The 22,835-nt window shown below is 38.4% G+C and overlaps 1 protein-coding gene across 4 annotated transcripts in view; it reads left to right on the top strand.

The window, feature by feature from the left end:
- lepr (leptin receptor) overlaps positions 1-22,615 on the top strand; it is an 81,110-nt gene extending 58,495 nt beyond the window's left edge. For 3 of the 4 annotated variants that reach the window (XM_073870219.1, XM_073870220.1, XM_073870218.1), the window contains 9 exons: positions 1,288-1,439; positions 1,521-1,674; positions 9,244-9,326; positions 9,713-9,926; positions 12,047-12,250; positions 12,540-12,617; positions 13,015-13,108; positions 18,246-18,321; positions 21,007-22,615. In XM_073870219.1, coding sequence (XP_073726320.1) covers positions 1,288-1,439; positions 1,521-1,674; positions 9,244-9,326; positions 9,713-9,926; positions 12,047-12,250; positions 12,540-12,617; positions 13,015-13,108; positions 18,246-18,321; positions 21,007-21,750 — 1,799 coding nt within the window. In that variant the 3' untranslated portion in view covers positions 21,751-22,615. Of the gene's footprint in view, positions 1-1,287; positions 1,440-1,520; positions 1,675-9,243; positions 9,327-9,712; positions 9,927-12,046; positions 12,251-12,539; positions 12,618-13,014; positions 13,109-18,245; positions 18,326-21,006 lie in introns of all 4 variants that reach the window. The other variant, XM_073870221.1, reaches the window with a different exon arrangement.
- Positions 22,616-22,835: the final 220 nt, after the last annotated feature.

Here is a 22,835-nt window from a genome sequence, read left to right as displayed (position 1 = left end):
TCAGGATCAACAACCGCATTTAAATGCGAAAATGTACACATATGTATGCATTTGTGAGGCTGCGCACTCTTGCAGTGTTGCCAGGTCCTCATCTTTTTTGTACTCACATACCATTTTAGCGCTTACCGTTTATGGCATTTGGCTCATGAAGTGATCAAGTTTTTGGTGTTGTTAAAATGTGAAGGTGCCGGTCCCAATATTTTGATCTTTGAGGTAAAGCGTTTGGATTTGGATTTATTTCGGTTTATTATTGGAATTTTCTTTTTTTTTAGTGCAAGATCTGGCAACACTGAGCAGCAAACGCTTGTGCTTCTGTCATTTTCTGTACCGCGCATACAGAAGACTTTTTCCCCTTCTAGGAATTTATTTTTTTCAGAAGAGAGACCTGTCATGTCCATGATGCACGTTTAAACACTTTATTAACAACTAGTTGTTCAGTTCGGTTATGTAGGCTACACACTATGCAAAGTTTCTGTAAACGCGGTTGTCACTACCTGCATTTTGCGGGAGTTAATGTAGAATGCGATTGTCAGTCCCGTAAATTACTGAACTGTACAGAACAGGATTAAGCATTAAAAGTTGAAGTGACAAACAAATTAATATGCAGTGTGTACAGGATGCCATGCTCATTTGGGTGCACATTTTCGAGATGTGACATCATGTTGCTAATGGTCTAATGGTATGCTAACAACTTTATCTCGCGGCTCAACAATTTTACCTCCTACCGACCAAAATCCAAAGTACTTCCAGACATGGCTTTTTAGATTTTGGGGGGTTAAAATCGCTTTCTCTGCTGCAAGACGCGTCAACTTTCAACAGTGACAGACAGTGTGACTAATGTGACCTGTCCCTGAACCAGGCGCACTATCGCGCCCACTCACAAAGAAGATAGCCACGCCTCTACTACCGCAGGCGTGTTTAAAAAAAATAATGTTGAATATTAATTTTCATATTCGAAATTCGTTTTTTTTAACTATTCGAATATATATTCGAATTTAGAATATTCGTTGACAGCCCTAGTGCTGTTACATCACAGGTGTGCCTTATTTTCGCATTTTTTTAAACTACCTGAGTCAATATATCGGCTCTGGTAAGACATTTGTAAGGTTAGATGTGTGTTTATCGAAAAATAATGCATACCCATAGAACATTTCTCAACCAATCAGAATAAAGCATTCAACAGCCTGTTGTAAAATAAAAAAATATATAGATCAATAGTTTTGTATGTTTTGAGTATGAGTTTTTGTAATAACAACTAAATAACTATTCTTTCATTTTATTTCCCAGTTAAACCATCTCCTCCCTCAGATTTGGAAGCAATCACTTTGCCCAATAAAACCTTAAATGTTAGGTGGAGACGGCCTCCTTTACCTGTATATGACATGCAGTATGAGCTACGCTTTATGGCTCTCCGTGGGATGGCTAATATGCAATGGGAGGTAGGAAGAAGATTTTAGGTTTCAAGTTGAGGCATCAGATGCCCAGTGAAACCAGAAAGATGCAGCTTGTGTCTCTTTCAGGTTATCGGCCCTTTCTTGGAACCTCAGGCAGAAATTCTACTTGAGAAATCATGTGTTCAGTTTAAAGTTGAGGTGCGCTGTAAAAGACTAAATGGATCCGGTTTCTGGAGTGATTGGAGCAAGAGTCAGCCTTCGGTTGTTTACAACAGAAAAGGTAAGAGATATATATATATATATACCTTTTGCTGAGCCCAGTCTAAACCATTCTAAACCATTTCAACAGACAATGTTTTTGAGGATCTTGAAAGATTCAGAGTTATGATGATTGTATTAATGGACAATTTGTTATACAATAGCTTCAAATTCCAAGAAAATAAAATATCGAAGTGGCATCCAGTGATGCTGGTAACGCGTTACTTAGTAACGCGTTACTCTAATTTTACCACTTTTTTTAGTAACGAGTAATCTAACGCGTTAATATTTCCAAACCAGTAATCAGATTAAAGTTACTTATCCAAGTCACTGTGCGTTACTATTTTGGAAATTTTCCTTAGTAAAATATATATTTTCTTGTATATTTCTTCTTGCGTCTCGGGAAGTGAAGTCAGGTGTGCGACAAGTCACGTTTTCAGCACGAGGACAATTCAGGTCACGTGTAAGCGACACAAACGTAAACAACGTACAATGGAGAGAGAAGAGAGATGCAGCTACAAAAACACTACGTCAAATTAAAAAAAAAAACACATTTGGAGTCGCGGCATGGCACAGACAGTCAAACTAAGAGCAAGTCCCACCCGGTGGTGAGAAGCAGTGAGCAGGAGGTCATCCACTACCCAAACAACAAAAGCTGGACTTCCGTGCAAAACCAGTAAGTGTGGGAGAGTTAAAGAACGAAAGTAACAAAGCGATTTTCTCCGAGCCCTGATAACATCTAAATCTCACTATGACAGCATATTAGCACATCACCTCTGAAAGAGTTGACAAATATCGCATTATTTACTCACCGATTTCCACGTGTAGATCCAGAACTGTGTTATCAACCATGATAAGTACATTCCAAAAGCAGTCTTTTTTTCTTACAACGCGTTGTTTTTCTCGTTTCATGTGTTACAATACTGATAAATCTACAAGGTATTTAGTATATAACATCCTGAAGACTTCTCAGTTTTTCAAAATAAAAGTAAGTCGAGTTTATAGAGTAAGTAGATCCTGTCGGGTCAAAAGTAACACTTGTTAGTTTTGTCCCGCTGCTAATACTGTGTATAATATGGTAAAAAATTGATATTATTCTAATTTGATTTAATTTTATTTTCATAGTGTTCAAACTATTGAATTTTTTGTCTCAGCAATTTAAGTTTGTACTGTTGGTTGCTTTTGAAACATTTGATAAAACTGAAATTTAAAATAAAAATGTAATTTAATTATTTTTTACAAAGATAAATGACAAAATAAGTTTGCAGTTACATATTAAAGAGGTCATAGTAATATATATTTAATAAAAACAAGTGTAACACAAAAATCTATCATGTTTTGTTGTGTTACTTTTGACCCACCTGTGTGTTACTTTCGTCCCTGCTGTCAAGGTCAAAAGTAACAATTCAGTACTCTTGTTTAAAGTGAAATTATACAGAAGTCGTTTTACATTTGTTCAAAATTCCAGCTGGTTTTGATAGACCACACTTGTGAGTTATTGACCACAGCAAAAATATATCTCTGTCTAAAACATTAACTTTTAAAATAAAGTTTTTCTGAAAATGGCCCCTGCTCACCCCTATTTATGTTAAGTGAAGTCAAGAAAGACTATATATATATATATATATTTTAGTTTTTTAAAACACAACAGTTCAACTTAAAATGTCAGGAGATACATTGTTGACGTTACTGTTAAAAATGCACTTCCAATAAAGTGAGTGTTGGCAAAACCGGTTGTCATTTTTAATGTTGAGGCAGTGGGGGTGTTGGTAGCTACTGGAATGTAACTAACAAAGTAACTTGTAATCTAACTTAGTTACTTTTAAAATCAAGTAATCTGTTAAGTAACTTAGTTACTTTTTAAAGGAGTAATCAGTAATCAGTAATCAGATTACTTTTTCAAAGTAACTGTGGCATCACTGGTGGCATCTGCAAACAAATGATGCTATACCATTTTTTTGCAAATACTTTAAACTGGGTTATATGACAGTACACACAGGTGTACAGGTTTGCCACAACAGAGTAACCTGAGGTGTTGTTTATCATGTACAGTTTTTTAATCATTTATTTGAAAAGTTAAAAAATTTGCAACTTTTTTCAGGGTTCCCACGGATCCTTGAAAGTTTGTGAATCAGGGAAAAAAATTCAAGGCTCTGGGAAGTTTTTGAAAATATACATACTGAACATAGATACAGGTCATTGAAAGTGCTTGAATCTATTTTATGCAAGAAGTTTTTTGGGAAAAAAATCCATATTGTTCCCTGTGTAGTGTATATCATAAAAATTTGTGACGTTTTAAGCACACGTGCTAAACTGTTCACTTTAAATGCTTATGTCTTCTGTCAGTGTTTTTTCATCAACGATGACGATAATGAAACGATTTTATTGATGCACCTTTTTTATGACGATAACTCGACGATGACTAGCTAAAAATAACTCTAAGGTGACGAAAACATGACAAGACGCTTTCGAGTTTTCGTTGACGAGACGGAATGAAAATGATTATAAGTCTGATGTTCACAATGCATGTCATTTCTGCCTATTTTGCGTGAAATCTGTCTGTTTTTAGCTAAAAAGTATCAGCAATGCTGCCGCTTTCTATCCTTGTTTTGGGTATGCCCACCACCCAGCTGCCGCAATGCCGCGCACGCGCACCAGATTTCACACAACAGTTCGAAGGACCGTGGCAATAAACAGAAACAACAAGATTATTTATGGACATACTTTCAGTATAATCCATCATAAAGAAAAACGGAATGCATATTGGGAGACGACGGTAAATGTGGCCACATACTAGGTGGGAAGAATACTACCAACCTCAAGCGACACCTGAAGGCTCATCACGCTGATATTTTTTTTAAGTAACTAACAAGTAACGCTGTTAACCTATCATATAAATTAAATTTAACTCAACAATCGGCTTATGACACATTTCATGGTAAGCTTGGGGTTTTACATCCAATACTTTTTAACCTAAATTAATTTGTTTTTTTACTAAAATTGACTTAAACTTAACTAAAACCTTTTTGCATTTTCATCGACTAAAACTTGACTAACACCTTTTTGCATTTTCGTCGACTAAAACTTGATTAAAACTATCAAGTTTATAAGTGACTAAAATGTGACTAAAACTAAAAACCATTTTCATCCAAAAGACTAAGACTAAAACTTAAAGGGCTGCCAAAAACAACACTGTCTTCTGTATGCGAATGTTGATTCATACCAAAATGCTTTTTTGCATAGTTGTGTTTGACACATGAAAACGTCTTGGGTTACGTATGTAACTGTTGTTCCCTAAGAAGGGAATGAGACGCTGCGTCTCCCTTGCCATACTTCCTGCGTCCCTGTAATGCTGTCTTTGGCAATATTTGATTTGGCGATATAATTCCAACCACGGCCCATTTTAAACTTTCTTGCAGAGACAATCAGGTGTTCATTTAATATTTGTTGATATTTGATGAGTCCATGATGCCATGTATCCTAGCAAAATGCCCAGATGCTCTGGCAGAAAAACAGGCCCAAAACATTATTTAACTGTGGGCATGAGGTATAAGACCCAACTGGCTTCTGCAGTTCTCCAGCTGTAATTCTTGAAGAAATTCGGCCCTTCAAGCCATCCTCCTGACAGTGCGTTGGGACAAGATCAACACACGTTCTCTTCAAGGCTGATTCATAACACGTCCAGTTAACTGGAATTTCTTAAAGGTCCCGTTCTTTCTGTATTTTTGAAGCTTTAATTGTGTTTACACGGCGCAATATAACATGTGTTCATGTTTCACGTGTAAAAAAACGAGATATTTTTTACACAATTCACTTATCTGTATAGCGCTGTTTTCACTGTCCTAAAAACTGACTGATGTCTTCCTTGCTCTATGAAGTCCCTCCTTCAGAAACACGTATCGAGTTCTGATTGTGTAGTTTGTTTAGTGTGTTGTGATTGGATAGCAGCTTAGCTTGCCATTAGCGTAGCTGGTGACTGATACGGACTACCGGCACATCCGGGAACTTGACTGTAAATTTCGTCACCGCCCCTTTTTGGGGGATAGAAAGGCAGCCCTTTCATTGGCTTCCATTCAAAATAGCGGAACAAAGCAACGTTTTTACAGCCGGCAGGCGTAAATAACTTATGAAATCACTCAGATTAAACATGTTGAGTATTTATCTGTCCACCCTGCCTGCCATAGAGCCCGAAAGATACATTAACACATTTAATTTGGTCAATATAAAAACATGTTCCTTTCATTCTCCCGGCGTCAAATTTGTGTAACAACGCCATCCAGTGATTGCTGGAAATAGCCAGTTAGTTGTATGACTCGACGGAAAAGTGCACTCATTACTCTAAATATAAAGACATAATAAATAAATACAAAGTAACTTTCAAATACGAAGTAAAATCATTCACTTGCTTCCCTCTTGACTCGATGAGGTACGAGTAAATGTCCGGGTAAGACACCTCTGGCCAATAGGGAGCGTTGTTACACAAATTTGATGCTGTGAGAATGAAAGAGACATGTTTTTATATTGACCAAATTAAATATGTTAATGTATCTTTCGCGCTCTATGGCAGGCAGGATGGACAGATAATTAATCAACATGTTTAATTTGAGTGATTTCTTAAGTTATTTACGCCTGCCGGCTGTGTACGAAGGTTGCTTTGTTCCGCTATTTTGAATGGAAGTCAATGGAACGTCTAGTCTGATTTCCCCCAAAAGTGGGCATGAACCTGTTCAGAGACATTCTATGAAGTTGCGCCGGTTGGGCGTATGTATTCCAGTGGGCGGAGTTTAGTAAAAAACTATTCTAGTGACGTCATTAAAGCAGGAAGTAGAGGGCTCTAATCCAATTCTGTTAACGAAAATATATTGCCTGGCATTGAACTTTGAGCTTTATCATTTTACAGGTATTATTTATGTTATTATAGCAACATTACACACTAACTAGGATTTAAAAATAGGATCAGGAAGAATGTGACCTTTAAATTAGTAGCCTGGTTGTGAAAATTGGCATTTTCAGTGTTTTTGCTATTTTCTTATAGCCACTTCCTATTTTGTGAAGCTTTACAGCCTTTTGCCACACATCACAACTATGTTTTTGGTCTTACCCAAATGTAATGAATTTATTCAATGTGATAAGTGACTAGGGGAGTTTTGCCTATGTGTGTGCTCATATTTTTACCCCATAAAACAGAAAGTCATGGTTGACCAGTTTCCTGTTCCTTATCACCCAGGTGTACTAAAAAAAACGGAATGGGAATATCCTCAAAAAAAAAAAAAAAAATTCTCATGTGAATCCATAGGGGTGCCAATAACTGTAGCATTGTTAATATTTTAAGCAAAAGATCAAAAGGTTATCCCTCTGGGCCGGGGTCTGAAGGTGTTTTGGGGCCTATGGAGAAGCTTTGACATGCTCTGACTTTTGACCTTTTTTAGATGCTCTATTGTTTTATTTTTTATTTCTTACTCATATTCAGTGCCGGCCGGTGACTTATTTTTTCGAGGGCGCTCGATGCGAAGTTCGTCACAATATGTATGTACCCCCTCATGTGTGTGGTTTGTAATTTCTTGTCAAAATAAGTGCCTGCTGCAGACGCGTCTAGATGGTTTATGACAAAAGAGACGCTCGCATTTGCCAGATACTCGCATAATCTCATGCGTAATCAGAGTTTACTGTTAAGGGATTGTCTTTCGTGTATTTTGTGAACGTTAGCGTCTCTTTTGTCATAAATGGTTTTGACGCGTGTGCAGCATTCATTTGTTTTGACAAAACATGTGATGCACATGGTTCACATGACGCAACAAACACACATTTTGAAAACACGAGCAACACACATGACACTCAGAACACATATTTTGAATTTGCGCCCCTCGGAAGAGCAGTCACGAGCCCCCACTGCTCATATTTACTAAGGGTGACAGTATTAGTGGGGGACACTGCATGTTTTAAGCAGGTCCACATGATCTGTGAAAGCCCAGCTAAAGTTATCTTTTGTGTTTTACAGGGTTTTTTTTTACATAAAATCATCCCACATAACGTAAAGAAAAGCATGTGAAAATATAACTTTGATATGTTTAACTCTTTCACCGCCAGCGTTTTTTTAAAAAGTTGCCAGCGTTTTTCATGATTTTCACAAAAGTTTAATGCCTTCCAGAAAATGTTCTTCTTCAAATATATAAACTTACAATATACCAAATGAAAGAACAGACAATCTGCTTTCAAACAAAAAAAAAACGTTTCATCCTACCTTCAGTAGTTCTTTTGCAATCAGCTTTTGAATATGGGTAGGTTTCTGCAAAAACACCACATTTTGAGCAAAAAGCTGAGATAATTCCATTGTTGTGACGGACTTTTTATAGAGATCCCATTCAGTGCGATCTTTAAAACAGACACGGACATGCAGCAGCTTGCCATATGGCAATACTTCCTGTTTTAAAAAGTTGCGGAAGTGGATAATAGCGGTATTGCGGAAAGACAGAAATACTCATTGGCGGGGAAGCGTTTTCTCTTGATTGACGAGATATCAATGGCGGGGAAAGAGTTAATATTGATTGCCTAAGGCCATGTCAAAGATTGAAATCAATATTAAATCAATATCGTAATCCTAGACTTTAGCCTGTACCTGTATGCGCAAAAACTCCACTAATACTTGCGCAAAATTCCACCGAAATTTTGCTAATTCCCTTCCCAGTCCATTGCATGTTTTTTTTTACAATATTTTGTTTAGTTTACAACTTATGTTTCATTTGTCAAATTTCCCACAAATATTCTCCCCTCAAAATGGTGCAGAAAATGCCAAACAGTCATTCTAGCTGGAACTGGTCATGACAAAAAAAGCTTTTCATTTGTCTTTGTGAAAACAATCTTCACAGGACTGAGGGACATGAAATGCCGATCATTTAAAAAAGTACCACCACAAATGTTGCACTGTGAATAAATTCATTGTCACTGCCACATTAATTTGTCAGAGTGATTGTAATCATTTTAATGGCTTTGCACATACAAATTGGTTTCTGCTCCTTTGCTGGATTCCTTTTGCCTTAGTAGGAAATGTAATGCTTTATCACAATTATAAAGTTAACTCGTCACTTGTAAGTTGAATTTATAGTGCGCCACAGCCTACTGCAACATCACTGTAGTAATGTGAACTGAAAACACAACTAAAAGTAACCATTGATGTCTGCTTGCAACACACTTTATTGTACCCTCTTTATGGCTATTTGTACAGAGTTCATGCTGAGACTTTGTATGAAAGTACCTGTTGAGAGCACTATGACGTCAGCACAACAGGATAGGCTGTAATCATAATCCATCTTGCTTGTTACAATAAGTATGTGGTTATAGGCTTGTGCAACACTTTCTTCCTTAGTTGAGGAAGTATTTAGCTGGAGGGCCGAATGTCTGAAGGTGATGACCATTGTGATAATGTACTTCATTGTGTGGTTTGCAATGCTTGTAGACCTTACAGTAAGTACGGTATTTATTTCATGGGATCATTGCTGTATTTTAAATGCAGATGAATGCTTATCTAAAAAGCTCATTTAGACTTTCTAGTGCATTCAGACACAACACCATGACTTGTTTGTTGTCATTGCAGCACCAGAAATGGGACCAGACTTCTGGCGAATCATTCAAGAGGATCCTGTGAGGAATGTGACAAACGTCACGCTGATCTTCAAGGTTGGTCAAGATGCCTTAAAAGGATAGTTCACCCAAAAATGAAAAAAAATGATGTTATCATTTACTCACCCTCATGTTGTTACAAACCTGTATAAATTTCTTTGTTCTGATGAACACAAAGGAAGATATTTTGAGGAATGTTTGTAACCAAACCGTTGTGAGAACAGATGGACGTAAATGGGGTCCACGAAAAGGTTTGGTTATAAACATTTCTCAAAATATCTTCCTTTGTGTTCATCAGAACAAAGTCATTTATACAGGTTTGTAACAACATGAGGGTGAGAAAAGGATGACAGAATTTTCATTTTTGGGTGAACTATCCCTTTAAATACCGATGTGCCATTTTTCTTGACTGTGATTTATGTTTATTTTTACATGTTTTGCAGTCGGCCCGGGCAGGAGATCCGAACAGTTGTGTGGAGGGACTGGTGATCGTACACCAGGTTGCGGGAGGAGCCGCATGGTCAAACGAAACATCTTTAGTCCCATTCCACTCGTTCCAGTGGAGGCGGGAAACTCACACGGTTACCGTCATGTCTCGCAACTCTTTGGGCGTCTCTACATGGAATAGCAACATCACGCTATCACGTCAACCCAAACGTGAGCTGACATGCCTGACAGCCTTCCTGTAACATCCTGCAAAATTATTATTATTGGCATTCTGCTTGGCATTTGCAGTAGTTCTTAATGTTCATCGTAGGGTCTAAAACTAATGCTATGTAAATTAAAAATTTAACTTTACTGACCACCTTTTCTTATATTTTATTAATTTGAAGAATTATGAGGAAAATGACATACATGTGTGTTGGCAGTGTTTGAACACAACCCTACAATGAAAAAATCCATCCTCTTTTTCTTTTATAATCCCCATTAGACAAAAACAGTCTTATTAGACATGCTGTTTTGCTTCTCTTGTTAATGTGATGTGATAGCCCGCCCACAGCTACCCAAAAATATTTCTAAATGACATTGTTAGCAAGTTGTAGCGCTAATGCGGCTAAATATACTATTGTCGCAGACTGTATTCACAGAAATCAGATCTTTCTTTAAAATCGCTCAATGTCTGTTGGTAAGGGAGTGAGGAGCAGTAGCTCATTTGCATTTAAAGGTACACACATAAATATTTTTTACTACGGTTCAAATAGAGGCATTTTGGGCATGCTATAATAAATTATCTGTGGGGTATTTTAAGATGAAACTTCACATACACATTCTAGGCACACCCGCGACTTAAAGGGACACTCCAGCTTTTTACTCATTTTACAGCTCCCCTAGAGTTAAACATTTGATTTTTGCCGTTTTGGAATCCATTCAGCTGATCTGCGGGTCTGGCGCTAGCACTTCTGGCGTGGCTTGGCACAATCCGTTGAGTCTGATTGGACCATTAGCATCGCGCTCAAAAAGAGTTTCGATATTTTTCCTATTTAAAACTTGACTCTTCTGTAGTTTCATCGTGTACTTAGACCGACAGGAAATTAAAAGTTGCGATTTTTGTCACCCTGCCGTTGAAAGTTACTAACGGGACTATTTTCGGCTGCTGCATAATATCATTGCGCCTCCTGCAGCCATGTTACAGCAGCAAAGTCCTTGATTATTACGCCGGAATGAAAGTATAGTTCCTAGCCGTATGTGCCTAAAACTTATGCAAGGAGTTTTCCTGGAAAAAAATCCATATTATTCCCTGTGTAGTGTAGGATAATATCATAAAATTTCTAGCCTTTTAAGCACACGTGCTAAACTGTTCGCTTAAAATGCTTATATCTTCTGAATGTGAATGTTGATTTATACCAAAATGCTTTTTGCATAGTTGTGTTTGACACATGAAAACGTCTCTGGTTACGTATGTAACTGTTGTTTCCTGAGAAGGGAATGAGACGCTGCGTCTCCCTTGCCATACTTCCTGCGTCCCTGTAACTCCATCTTTGGCAATATTTCAGATAGCGATATACTTCTTGGCTCCCGCATCACTCTGTCTTTGTTGTTAAGCCTCACCATTGGTTGAACTTAATATACACATTCAGACGCACTTACCCCTGGAGGCGTCCCCAAAGTGTCACCGCAGTGACGCAGCGTGAGTTCCCTCGAAAGGGAAATGTAACAATGTATCTTAAAAGGTAACACGATGTAACCTTGCTCTTACTTGAAATGTATTGGACCTGGAAAGTCCTTGAAGGGTCCTTGAATTTGAAGTTAACTAAGGTGTGGGAACCCTGAATGTACGCACACTGGCGGTGCTGTCTGTTGGCCACTGTCCGCTGTGACTATGGACACTGCTCAAATCCCTGTCAGGACACAGAGCCCCACTCACATAGTTTAACATTAAATAACATCATATTTGTCCCAAATTGACTGCTAACTTATATTTTGCATTTTGAAGTAGACACTATCTGACTAAGCTCACGCTATCTAATGTGCATTTCCTGTGTACGATACCTCAGAGTTGTCCTAGACGCGGCGCTGCGCTTCTCGTCAAGTGTGTGGCTCCTGTTCTCTGTTTTCTTGTTCCCAACCCTTATTTTGCCTTGATTTGGTGGAGGCTTTGTGTTGTTTGGTTAGAGAAAGGATTATTTATTCCCTGAATAGTACATTCTTTCTACCGAGGGGAGGAGTTATTACATAAATACTTATTTACAATACAAAATAATAGGGCACACTGATATTCACTTCCTGCTAGCACCGGCTTTCTTTTTTGAGTTAATAGAGTCATTATTGTTTTATAGGACGTGCTGTACGGTCATTCAGCGCAGGGGCTAATGCTAGCTGTGTGTATCTCTCATGGACGATGTTATCTGATCAACCCCGGCCTCAGTCTTTTGTCATCGAATGGCTAGACCTGAACAAAGACCCTGAACAGAACCGGTCCCTAACTGAGAGAATGAAGTGGGTCAGAGTTCAGTCCGCCGCAAGAGATCTCTCCCTTTGTCGTATGTTATTTACCTTCATTTTTCAATGCACATTTTTCTACTAAAGTCAACTTTAGTCAATGTTGTAGCTGTTATCCTTATAAAGTCATTCTACATAATGAAAATAACATTTTGTGAAAATATAACCTTAATATCTTTCACATTTACTGAGTAAGGCCATATCAAAGATTGAGATTAAAGTTAAATCAATGATTTAAATTACATTTTAATGCCCCTAATCTCATAATTAGATTAATACGACTTCAGGATTTTACAGACATGGTCACATGTTGTCTTATTTATCTTACAGAGCGCTTCTATGGCTCGGAGGAGTTTACCTTGTATCCAGTTTTTGTGGAGGGTGAAGGGGAATCGGTACGATGCACAGGTGGGTCTGGCAAGGTGATATCACAACATTAGTAGGCAAATTCAATAAGCAGTATTTTAAAACCTCCATATTATATGACGCCATCAGTCTGTGCACTTTATTTATTCATTCATCAGATTTCCTTTTAGTGTATTTAAATATGATGTAGACAGATATTTGTCATCTTTAAAGTCATCTTTAACATTTATACAAGGCAACATAATCTCGAGAACTTAATCTTATTTAGTATGAGATGGGTGGCTTAAAATGTAATAATATACAATGATATTTAAATGCATAATAGTACAATACAAAATGGCAATATATACTGATATAAATTAAATGCATGTAAATCAAGTTACCAAGAATGAGAAACATTATATTATGGAAGTTTAACAAGTTTTGTTTTGTCATTCAGCTACAAGGGGAGACCCTGCAGCCTACATGCTCCTAATGATCATTGCCTTCCTGTCTATAGTGCTGTTCATCACACTTATGATGTCTCAAAATCAGTAAGACCTACAACATTATCCTGACTAATATGCATTTGACAGACACTACATGAGCCTATTAAAACAGTGTCATGGTCATTTCATAGAAAATTATTCCAATGTTTTGTGCTGCTTTGTTTGATCTATTGGAGGAAATGAAGACTAAGGCCCAATCCTATTTTTCTGTCTTACCCTTACCCCTACCCCTTAGTTTTGCACGTTCACGTGAGGGTAAGGGGCAATTGGGATAGGGGGTAGGGGAAGGGGTAAAACAGAGAAATGGGATTGGGCCTTAATCTTGTAGGACAGGGTTTGAAGCCCCTTTAGTTGCCAGTTATTGTTGGAATGCATATTAAAGGTGGAGTCCACGATGTTTGAAAGCCAATGTTGATATTTGAAATCACCTAAACAAACACGCCCCTACCCCAATAGAATCTGGATCTTCGGTTGATAGACCCGCCCCACACATACGCAACCCGGCAAGGATGTCGGTTAGTAGACACGCTCCTTACTGCTGATTGGCTATAAGTGTGTTTTGGTAGTCGGCCCGTCTCCTTTTCCAAAGCGTTTTTCAAACATCGTGGACCTCGCCTTTAAGTTATGTGAATAAATACAAATTTCTATTTTATACCCATAGTGGTTATACTTTAAATAAGTGTCCTTTAATAATAATAAATTAGGGAATACATTTATTTTTACTTCAACATTAACTAATGCTGAGTTAAGGCATGTTCTATTTATAAACTAATGAAGAATCATCATTAAGTACAACATTACATGTTTTTTAGTTGTTAGTAAATGTATGAATTAAATCTCACATAACACATGCTGTTTCTGCATATCTATTGTTAATCTGCAGTACCTATACAGTAGTTTTATCAGATTTATAAAAGACAGATCAGCTTTATCGATTCTTTCCAATAACGTACGAAAAAATTCGAAGGAGGTACTAGCTGCGGGAGGAGCGAGTCACGAGTCATGCAACACTGTGTACAAAACAACTTATGAATCACTACATGTTCGTGTTGTTTATATTATATACACTTACGCGACGATTTCCAACATAACACAGAAGTCTTACTTACAGCATGCAACTCATGACCCGGTTGGGACTTTTCAATGAAATCCAGCGTTAAACAAACACACCCCCGCACTCCCACTGATTGACGTGTTTTCCAGGAGAAGTGCCCATAAAAAGAAGTGATACGTATGGCTTATCCCTGAAACGTCAGCTAGAACTATATTTTTTTTTAAAAACTTTCCAAAACTTGTATGCACCCTGGCGAAATGCATTCGGCACAGAAATACTCTGTAAGGGGCTAATCACACCAAACGCGCTTTAAACGCTTGGAAACTCAAGGCGCGACGCAAAGAGCAGTGCGAAGCAGCTTTTTATATTATCTTCCCTCACCACAATGTAAGGCCTGCCTCTCCCCTCATTCGGACGTCAGCTGCTTTTCCGCTCCCAGCGCTCCTTCAAAAAGGCGCCTGCAACTGCCATAAACGCGATTGGTGTGATTGGCCCCTAAAACGTCCAACTGCTTTTTTGACACTTTAGCATGAGGAAAACTCTTAAACGGTGTTAATAAGTGTGTTAATAAGTCAGAATGCATGAAATACCGTTGAACCCCCCCTTTAACAACGAATTTATATGTTGAGTCATAAGGCCTGTTGTTGATACTGATGAATCTTCATTAGTTTATTATTAGTACATGGCTTAACTCAGCATTAGTTAATATTTAAAGGAATAGTCTACTCATTTTCAATATTAAAATATGTTATTACCTTAACTAAGAATTGTTGATACATCCCTCTATCATCTGTGTGCGTGCACGTAAGCGCTGGAGCGTGCTGCGACGCTTCGATAGCATTTAGCTTAGCTTATTCAATTGTACCATTTGGAGATGAAGTTGGAAGTGACCAAACACATCAACGTTTTTCCTATTTGAGACGAGTGGTTGTACGAGCAAGTTTGGTGGACCAAGGTGGAGCGTGGCGCTTTTCTGGGCGGATTTGGAAGAGGAACTGTATTTTATGGCGTGGTGGCACTTTTGGGAGTACTTTGACTCGGCGCAGTAACACCCTCCCTCTCCCATTATGAGAGGGAGAAGGGGAGCGGACTTTTCAGGCGAGTCGAAGTACTCCCAAAGGTGCTGTTGCGCCATACAATGTGGTTCCTCTTTTGAATCCGCTTGGAGGGGCGCTGCGTTTTGTTTTGTACCACCAAACTTGCTCGTGTGGCTGCTCGTCTTGAATGGGAGGGGCGTTGATGTGTTTGGTCACTTCTGGCTTTGTCTCTGATTGGTGCCATTGAATGAATGGGGCTGGGCTGGGTGCTGTCGGGGTGTCGCGGCGCGCTCCAGCGCTTGCGTGCACGCACACAGATGATAGAGGGATGTATCAACAATTCTTAGTTAAGGTAATAACATATTTTAATATTGAAAATGAGTAGACTATTCCTTTAAGTAAGAATTAATTTAGGTATTCGTTCATTATAATTCATGGACCCTTCATACATTAAATTTGTAAATAAGTAAAACTGAATGACTATATGCATGCACTTAAAATATGGAAAACTTATGCTAAAATCTTGCATCCCAAAATGCTGGGTTGTTTCAACCCAAAGTTTGGTCATGTATAGACAACGGTTGGGTTTAAAACGACCCAACAGTTGTTTAGATTTGTTTTTGTGATTTGTTGTTTTCTACATAAAATTTCCCTGCATAATGTAAAGAGGATTCTGTGAAAATAAAACCTTGATAACTCTATATTGACTGAGTAAAGTCATGTCAAAGATTGAAAAAATCTGAAATCAGTGAGTGAAATCAGAATATAATGCTTCTAATCTCAGAATTAAATTATGAGACTTTAGCCTGAATTTCACAGACAGGGTCACAATTTACAGTTGTGTTCAAAATTATTCAACCCCCAATGCTGTTAAGGGTTTTAGGGAATTTAGTGTACATTTGTAATTGTATTCAGAATGAAATCCTACAATGACTTCTTAAAGAACCATATGCAACTAAAATGACATCAGTTGGTTTTGTAATATAGTAGTAAATGTTTCTTTTGTGAATTCTTCATTGACACAATTATTCAACCCCTTAAAGAACTACCACCCTGAAGAACAGAGGTTCATTGAAGTGTTTTCAATCAGGTATTGAAAACACCTGTGGATGTCAGGGAACAGCAATAAAGCCTAATAAGCACCAATTAGGCAGCTTTAAAATGACTGTGATACTCAACTCCTTCTAAACATTTACTGGTGTGGTTACAAACATGGTGAAGTCAAAAGAATGGTCCAGGAAGACAAGAGAAGAGGTGATTAATCTTCACAGGAAGGGCAATGGCTATAAGAAGATTGCAAAGATGTTAAACATACCAAGAGACACCATAGGAAGCATCATTCGCAAATTCAAGGCAATGGGCACTGTTGAAACGCTTCCTGGTCGTGGCAGAAAAAAGATGCTAACTGCGACTGCTGTGCGCTATCTGAAGCGTAGAGTGGAAAAAAGTCCCCGTGTGACTGCTGAGGAACTGAGAAAAGATTTGTCAGATGTGGGTACTGAAGTTTCTGCTCAGACAATACGGCGCACCCTGCGTACTGAAGGCCTCCATGCCAGAACTCCCAGGCGCACCCCCTTGCTGTCTCCAAAGAATAAGAAGAGTCGACTGCAGTATGCCAAAAGTCATGTGGACAAACCACAGAAGTTTTGGGATAGTGTTCTGTGGAAAATTAGAAAAGTTTGGGCCCATGGATCAACGCTATGTTTGGAGGAGGAAAAACAAGGCCTATGAAGAAAAGAACACCTTGCCTACTGTGAAGCATGGTGGTGGGGTCAATCATGCTTTGGGGCTGTTTTGCTTCTGCAGGTACAGGGAAACTTCAGCGTGTGCAAGGTACCATGAATTCTCTTCAGTACCAGGAGATATTGGATGACAATGTGTTGCAGTCCGTCACAAACCTGAGGCTTGGGAGACGTTGGACCTTTCAACAGGACAATGATCCCAAGCATACCTCCAAATCCACAAGAGCATGGTTGCAGAAAAAAGGCTGGAACATTTTGAAGTGGCCATCGCAGTCACCAGACTTAAATCCGATTGAGAACCTCTGGTGGGACTTAAAGAAAGCAGTTGCAGTGCGCAAGCCTAAGAATGTGACTGAACTGGAGGCTTTTGCCCATGATGAATGGGCGAAGATACCCGTAGATCGCTGCAAGACACTTGTGTCAAGCTATGCTTCACGTTTAAAAGCTGTTTTAACTGTAAAAGGATGTTGTACTAAGTACTAAGATTGAATGTCACTTGGGGGTTGAATAAAACTGAAAATGATGTGAGCACAGAAAAGACATTTGTGGTTATTTCATTATAAATGTTATGTTATATTTGTCTGACCTACACATGCCTCTTTGATGTAATTGTAAGCAGGATGACTGAATGATCAAAATCAATGTCAAACCGGCCAAAACAATCAATTTCAGTTGGGGTTGAATAATTTTGAACACAACTGTATGTTAAATAAGCTGTGTTAAAATCTTCAATACCCACTGATTTTCCAAAGAACTGACACTGGAATTAAAAAAGTCAGATGGAAAATAAATGGGACAAAAGAAATGCAATGTACATAAATCAAGTAATAATTCTCAGATGGCCTAAGGGTGAATATTTCACAAGATCGACCAGTAATAACTAGTAATATAAACTAGTATAAACAAATGTGGGCTTGAATTCCTGGTAATATATTAACTATGTGGCCCATTTAAGAAGTGGCTGCTTTTTGCAGTGCTTTTGTTCAGTCTGCTTTCATATGCAGAGTAAAAGAAACTTTTTGATCCATTCATATGTCATCATTGCTTACAGTAAATCTAGTTTAAATTTTATGTCATGGTCTTCTGCTAACAAAAAGCTGATTGAATGCTTGAGTGCAACAGGGAGTTGTCTGTCATGAAGGTGGAATAAGAGCTATTACGCAAATGCTTCATAACTAGATCATTCCAATTTCAAGTACCGTACGCCACAAAATATAATATAAGTTGTTAGGAGTTACTCTAGACTTAATAAATGTTAGATAATGTTCAAAATTGTGTGTATTAAGTAAGGTAATGTTAAGTAAATGAAAGGTAATGATCGCATAATAATTTCTTTATGTAATTTACAGAATGAAAAAACTAATGTGGAAGGACATACCAAACCCCAACAACTGCTCTTGGGCCAAAGGAATGGATTTCAGGCAGGTCAGTAAGTATGAATAAGCTAAAAATGTTGTTATCCACTGAAATCTATTCTTATATAATTCTGTTTTTACAGTCATAGGGCCCTATTTTAACGATCTGAAACGCAAGTCCGAAGCGCAATGCGCAAGTGACTTTGTGGGCGGATCTTGGGCGCCTTTGCTATTTTCCCGGCGTGAGAAATAAGTCTTGCGCCGAGCGCAAATCAATAAGGGGTTGGTCTGAAGTAGGTTCATTATTCATAGGTGTGGTTTGGGCGTAACGTCAAATAAACCAGTCAGAACGCTATCCAACATTCCCTTTAAACGCAAGGGCGCAAGTTCCATGGCGGGTTGCTATTATTATGATGGATTTGACAGGCGCACGCCAGGAGCGGTTCACAGCCGAGGAGACCCACGTTCTTGTAAGAGCAGTCAAAGACATAGAAGTTGTTTTGTATGGGGATGGAAGAAACCCGCCCAAATCAGCGTCGGTTAAACAGGCGTGAGAGGAAATAGCCGCAATTGTCTCATCAGCTGCGCCAAGCACTACAATGATGTCAGGAGACGGGGGAATCCCAAGCTTGCCAGCATAAATCGGGCACGCCGGGCACACAGGAGGACATCGCTGCGTCCACCCTCACCGCTGAAAGGGTTTGGGGGCTTTGAAATCGGACACAAGAAACGCAAGCAAGGTCCAACCCCAAAGTACACTTACAAATCAAGTTCACATACATGAAGGTTTCTTATGAAAACATTTTAATTATTTTTTAGATAAAATAAACGTAATACAGCCACACAACAAACGTTTGAAAATATTTTAATCGTTATTTGCATGATAATTGTTTAACGCTGCCACACAAAATAAATAAAAACTATCACCACAATGCTCACCACAATGATTTCCCTTATCTCATGATCATGTATTAATATTTTTTATTGTAACAATTTATGATTTGATTTCCCTTATCTCATATTTTTTATTGTAACAATTAAAGGGATACTTCACCGATTTAGCATTCAGCTTTGTATCTGTAGAAACCCGGCAGTATTACTGAATGACCATGTTTCCCTTCCTCATTTCCCCCTGAGAGGAGAGATATCTGCATTTTGGTTCTGCAAAAAAGTCCTCCGATGATGTAATATGACGATTTTTGCATCATCGGAGGACTTTTTTGCAGAACCAAAATGCAGATATCTCTCCTCTCAGGGGGAAATGATGGAGGGAAACATGGTCATTCAGTAATACTGCCGGGTTTCTACAGATACAAAGCTGAATGCTAAATCGGTGACGTATCCCTTTAATGATTTGCAAAAATAACTGTTGCATCTGTGTAGATTAGATAAGCAATGCGCGTTGTGCACGCTATACATTATGGTCAAGCATGTGCCCTAAAAATAGCATAATGAACCACGCGCAACGCGCCACTGACTTTAGACTAGTTTTTTTTGGTTAGTAGCGCAATTGTTTTTTGAAATTGCAAAATAGCATAAGAGATGGTTTGCGCCGGAGCACGCCTCCTTTTTTACGCTGAACCGCCCAGGAGGCGCAAGTTCATTCCCTAGTTTGCCGACGTCTGTCTGTGGAGGTAAAAACCCGCTGTGCGCCGGTGCAAAATACGAAATGATACATGCGTCACTGACAAAGTCAATTGCGCTGGGTGCAAGATAGGGCCCATAGTTTTCAATGGCAGAAAACTATAAAAAATGTATTAGGCCTAAAATATGCAAAATATTGTAACTATTATAATCTTATAAAACTCACTATGGTCATCACAAATTTAGTCAAAATATGTACCCCAGCTGTCACTGGGACGGCATCCTTTAAAAAAAGTACCAATTTGGACCTAAAGAGTTCATATTTGCAGAGGTACATATTGGTGCCAAATGTATACATATCTGTACCTAATGGTTACATATTAGGACTTTTTAAAGGGTACTGTCCCACAGCTGGGGTACATATCTATTTAAAGGGATAGTTTAACCTAAAATGAAAATTCTGTCATCATTTACTCACCCTCATGTTGTTACCAACCTTTATAAATTTAATTGTTTTGATGACCACAAAGGAATACAGTTTGAGAAATGTTTGTAACCAAACAATTCGTGGACCCCATTTACTTCCATAGTATTCTTTATTCCTACTATGTAGAACCATGTGGTGCTATATGGCCCCTATTTGGTTCTACACAGGTGCTTCACTGGTGCTTCACCGGTGCTATATGGCACTAAAAACAGTTCTTCTATGATTACGAGCAAAGAAACACTTTTGGTGCTATATAGCACCGTTTGTTTTTAAAGTGTATATAACTAAATGGGCTCCACGAATGGTTTGGATTCAAACATTTCTCAAAATATCTTCCGTTGTGTTCATCAGATCACAGAAATGTATACAGGTTTGTAACAACATGAGAGTGAGTAAATGATGACAGAATTTTCATTTTTGGGTAAACTATCCCTTTAACTGCCTGGGTTTCATATTTATAGCTGTGAATGATCAGAAATGTTTTTTTTAGCAAATAGTACATTCTGACTATAGAAATGGATGATCTGAAAACATTAGCTTAGCTTTTCTACTTTTACCATAAAGTGACGAGCACGTTTTTGAAAAATTATTAAAACATACTACAGTTTTTTTCATGGCACCAAGTAACAAAGTTTGATTTGATTAAAACAGTCAAAACATTGTCTATTCTTTTCTCTCCTGCAGATTGACACCATGGAAAACTTGTTCCCTCACCCAGAAGGTCTCACTGCTTGTCCTCTGCTGCTAGTCTCCGAGAGCATCTGTGAAGTGGAGATCATTGAGAAACCTCATCCTCTTATACTTAGATGTGAAAAAGACAATGACAATCTCCTTTACAATTCTGTAGACATCAAAAGGACAACCACCAACTCTCCCGTTCTCGGAGACTCTTCAGAACCTTTATCTCTGGAAGCCTCCACTGCCGCCGCTACTCCAGAAACATCAGGCCAGTCCTCGGTAATATACTCCAACGTTCTCCTCTCCGATCAGCCTGGTCTCCTTCGTAAACAGCAGGAGAGTCTGAGCAGTTCCAGCGATGAGGGCAACTTCTCAGCCAACAACTCAGATATTTCCGGATCCTTCCCTGGAGGACTCTGGGACCTAGAGAACCAAGTTTGCTCTGACGGCACCAATCGCCATTCCAGTTCCTACAATTCTGTAGAAGAGCTCTCGGAAACCTCCGAACAAGAGTATGAAGCTTCAAATGGAGCCAAAGACCTTTACTACCTTGAAGTGAACGGAAATGAGGTGGAGGAAGAAGAGATGATGGATGACAAATCGGAGAGCGAAGAAGCACATGATAAGAATGAAGAATTCCAGCTTTGCAAAGCAGACACTAAGCCTCTTTTGGAAGCCGAAAATTCAGCATCTCACAGTATTCCTCTTTATCTGCCTCAGTTTCGAACTGAACACATCAATCCACCGTGAAATAATGAAGTGAGATAAGTGAATGGTGCCCCCTAGTGGTAACTTGGGCTCATGTTTTTCCGGAGGTAAATTATGAAAATGCCTCATTATTAACAACCACAACCCTGATCTGACATTTTTATTCATTCTGAGCACAACCAGACCATTAAATTCATGTTTTGCTCACTGCCAATCCAGTGTTACAAACCGTGTTTCAAAAGACTTGATCTGCTTGACTCGCCCCAAATTTTTGATGCCTTTGAGGGTTTACAGTCAAGTTGTTAAGGGAATCTAAGCACTCTGAATGTCTCACTGATAGGTTGATGATCAGCCTGTCATTGCTGGAACTCGCTGCTTTGCGACTTTATCGCAAGGAATCTTTTATACACGTTTGAAGGTTGAAGTAAAATCTTGAAAAGATCACATTTACTGGAAGTAAGTGCTTTAATACAAAAGTTCAAAGAAGGACTTTATTTCTCTAACAGTGTGGCATTGTGTACACTGGTCACAGCTTTAGTGTGCATTTTAGTTGCTTCATAAAGTGCAGTATAAAGTTCAGTGTATCATACGTGAATGGGCTTCATTCATTTTTATTGCAGCTTTGTGAAGATCTGGCCTTTAATGTCCGCTTTTACGTACAGTACATTGAGCTTAATCATTCAATATGAATGTATATTTTCTCAGTGAGGTCTATGTTCTTAAAAAAACTCAAATATTTTGAGTATAAAATGTCACTTATTTTCAGTGTCTGATTTTTTCTTATGAAATAAGGGTTGAATGTAACTGTCAGTGAATGTGGTTATATACGTCTCAGAGTATCAGAAAGAATGTATACGTGTATTTTTGTCTATTTTTCTGGTCAGAATAAACTATTTATTGCAATCTTTGTGAACTGTAATTTGTTTTTTATTTGTATCTTAACACTTCTAGATATTTCCCTTTGCATCCTATTATCTAAATTAGCATGACTGTTTCTTCTGATCTCTAAGGGGCTAGGCTTTAGTTATATAAGGGCATTTAAGTAGTTTTTACAAACATATCTTACAAAAAACAATACTGGTGTGCATCTTGAGACACAACAATGGCACTGATATATGTTAAGATAT

Source organism: Misgurnus anguillicaudatus, chromosome 8 (assembly GCF_027580225.2).
Source record: "Misgurnus anguillicaudatus chromosome 8, ASM2758022v2, whole genome shotgun sequence".
Classification (NCBI taxonomy): Eukaryota; Metazoa; Chordata; class Actinopteri; order Cypriniformes; family Cobitidae; genus Misgurnus; species Misgurnus anguillicaudatus.
The sequence above is the reverse complement of the archived record's forward strand: the minus strand, read 5'-3'. Positions and strand labels throughout refer to the sequence as shown.